Source organism: Seriola lalandi, unplaced genomic scaffold (assembly GCF_002814215.2).
Source record: "Seriola lalandi dorsalis isolate HSWRI2012SDOR001 ecotype SW California unplaced genomic scaffold, Sedor1 jcf7180002002539, whole genome shotgun sequence".
Classification (NCBI taxonomy): domain Eukaryota; kingdom Metazoa; phylum Chordata; class Actinopteri; order Carangiformes; family Carangidae; genus Seriola; species Seriola lalandi.
Window position 1 is genome coordinate 1 of NW_019473195.1, and position 1328 is coordinate 1328.

The following is a 1328-nucleotide window of genomic DNA, read 5'->3' on the forward strand; positions in this document are numbered from 1 at the left end:
ACTCAATGATTATGTTTTTGTTTTGTTTTTTATAACAATTTTACAAAATGTGACTGTAACCATGAAGGGGAAGAGGAGAAAACATACCACCATCTTTCCTCTGAAGAGCTTGGGGATGGTTCCCTCAACACAAGTGCCTTTCATTTTGTTCTCCACATTGTCCAGGAGCTGGAAGACACACATGCATATAGTATGTCAATTATTCAGCATGTACAGACATACACATAATTCAAGTTATTATGAGAGAACTCACCACTCTGCACAGCTCCTGTACATCATGTTGCATGAAGCTATCTAGTGTTTCCCACCTATGAGAAAGAAACACAGCAAACTGTCATATGATAACTTCAGATCAGGAAAATTATATTCCTTATATATTATATAACTGCAACCATATTAAATACAAATAAAAATAATATGACAAATAGTGGCATCAGCAATGACAGCTGATGTTAAAGCAGCAAACCAACCATCAGTACAGTATCATATATTTCATTATTTCCCTTTTTTTATACCAATTCCAGTTAACACCCTAAGAGCTCATTGAGACAACACCACCACAGAAAATCCTTCAGTTTTGTCCTAAATAGCTAATATGACATCTATGTCAAGAAATTCTGATTCAGTGTTAGCTGGCAAATCAAGCAATATGCACAGATCTTTCTGATGTTATTCAAACTGAGCAGGTATCTCACTTTCTCACCCCCATATTTGATGTTTTGAGCATTTAAATGCCAACAGGAAAATACAGGCGAAAAAATGACAAGTACGTCCATGATATAAAAACAGTAATTATTGGTTTAACCTCTCATTCTAGACTTGATTTTTGTCATGTTAAAACAAATAAGAGGTGAGTTGTCAATACAAAGAAGTCTATCTTACCCAAAGGACTTGGTGAGTTTCTTGGTGCCAACGGGTTTGTCGCTGTGTTGCAGCTCGTAGAAAACCCTCTGCAGTGCCAGGGGGACGCTCTTGGACGAGTCGTCACCCTCTGTGGGCATCATGTACACAGCCTGCAAAGAGAGGAGTCAAGAGTGAGTGATATTCATAGATTGAAAATGTAAATGTCTTCATAAGACAGTGAAAATTAATAACTTCAAACTTTCTTATTTTTATGACAAATTAAATCAACATTTTCAGAGCTGCTGTTGGAAAATGCTATTAAACAGGATTAACAGGAGTATGGTGAATTAAAGAGCCTCAGAGATGCCAAATGATAGTGGTAACAGTGCTACAAGAATCAGCAGCATCTGTAAAAAAAAACATTACTAAACACAATACATACTCATACTTATTGGGAAAAACATGCAGCATGCAGAGTAGACTAC

General features: G+C 36.4%; 1 protein-coding gene across 1 annotated transcript; it reads right to left on the minus strand.

The window, feature by feature from the left end:
• Positions 1-87: 87 nt before the first annotated feature.
• Positions 88-1013, minus strand: LOC111665921 (ubiquitin C-terminal hydrolase 7-like; the record flags this gene model as incomplete). The annotated part of the gene is made up of 3 exons (XM_023421053.1): positions 88-168; positions 254-308; positions 883-1013. Coding segments are annotated over 3 exons (267 nt in total), but the record flags the coding sequence as incomplete, so codon positions are not given.
• Between the last annotated feature and the right edge of the window lie 315 nt (positions 1014-1328).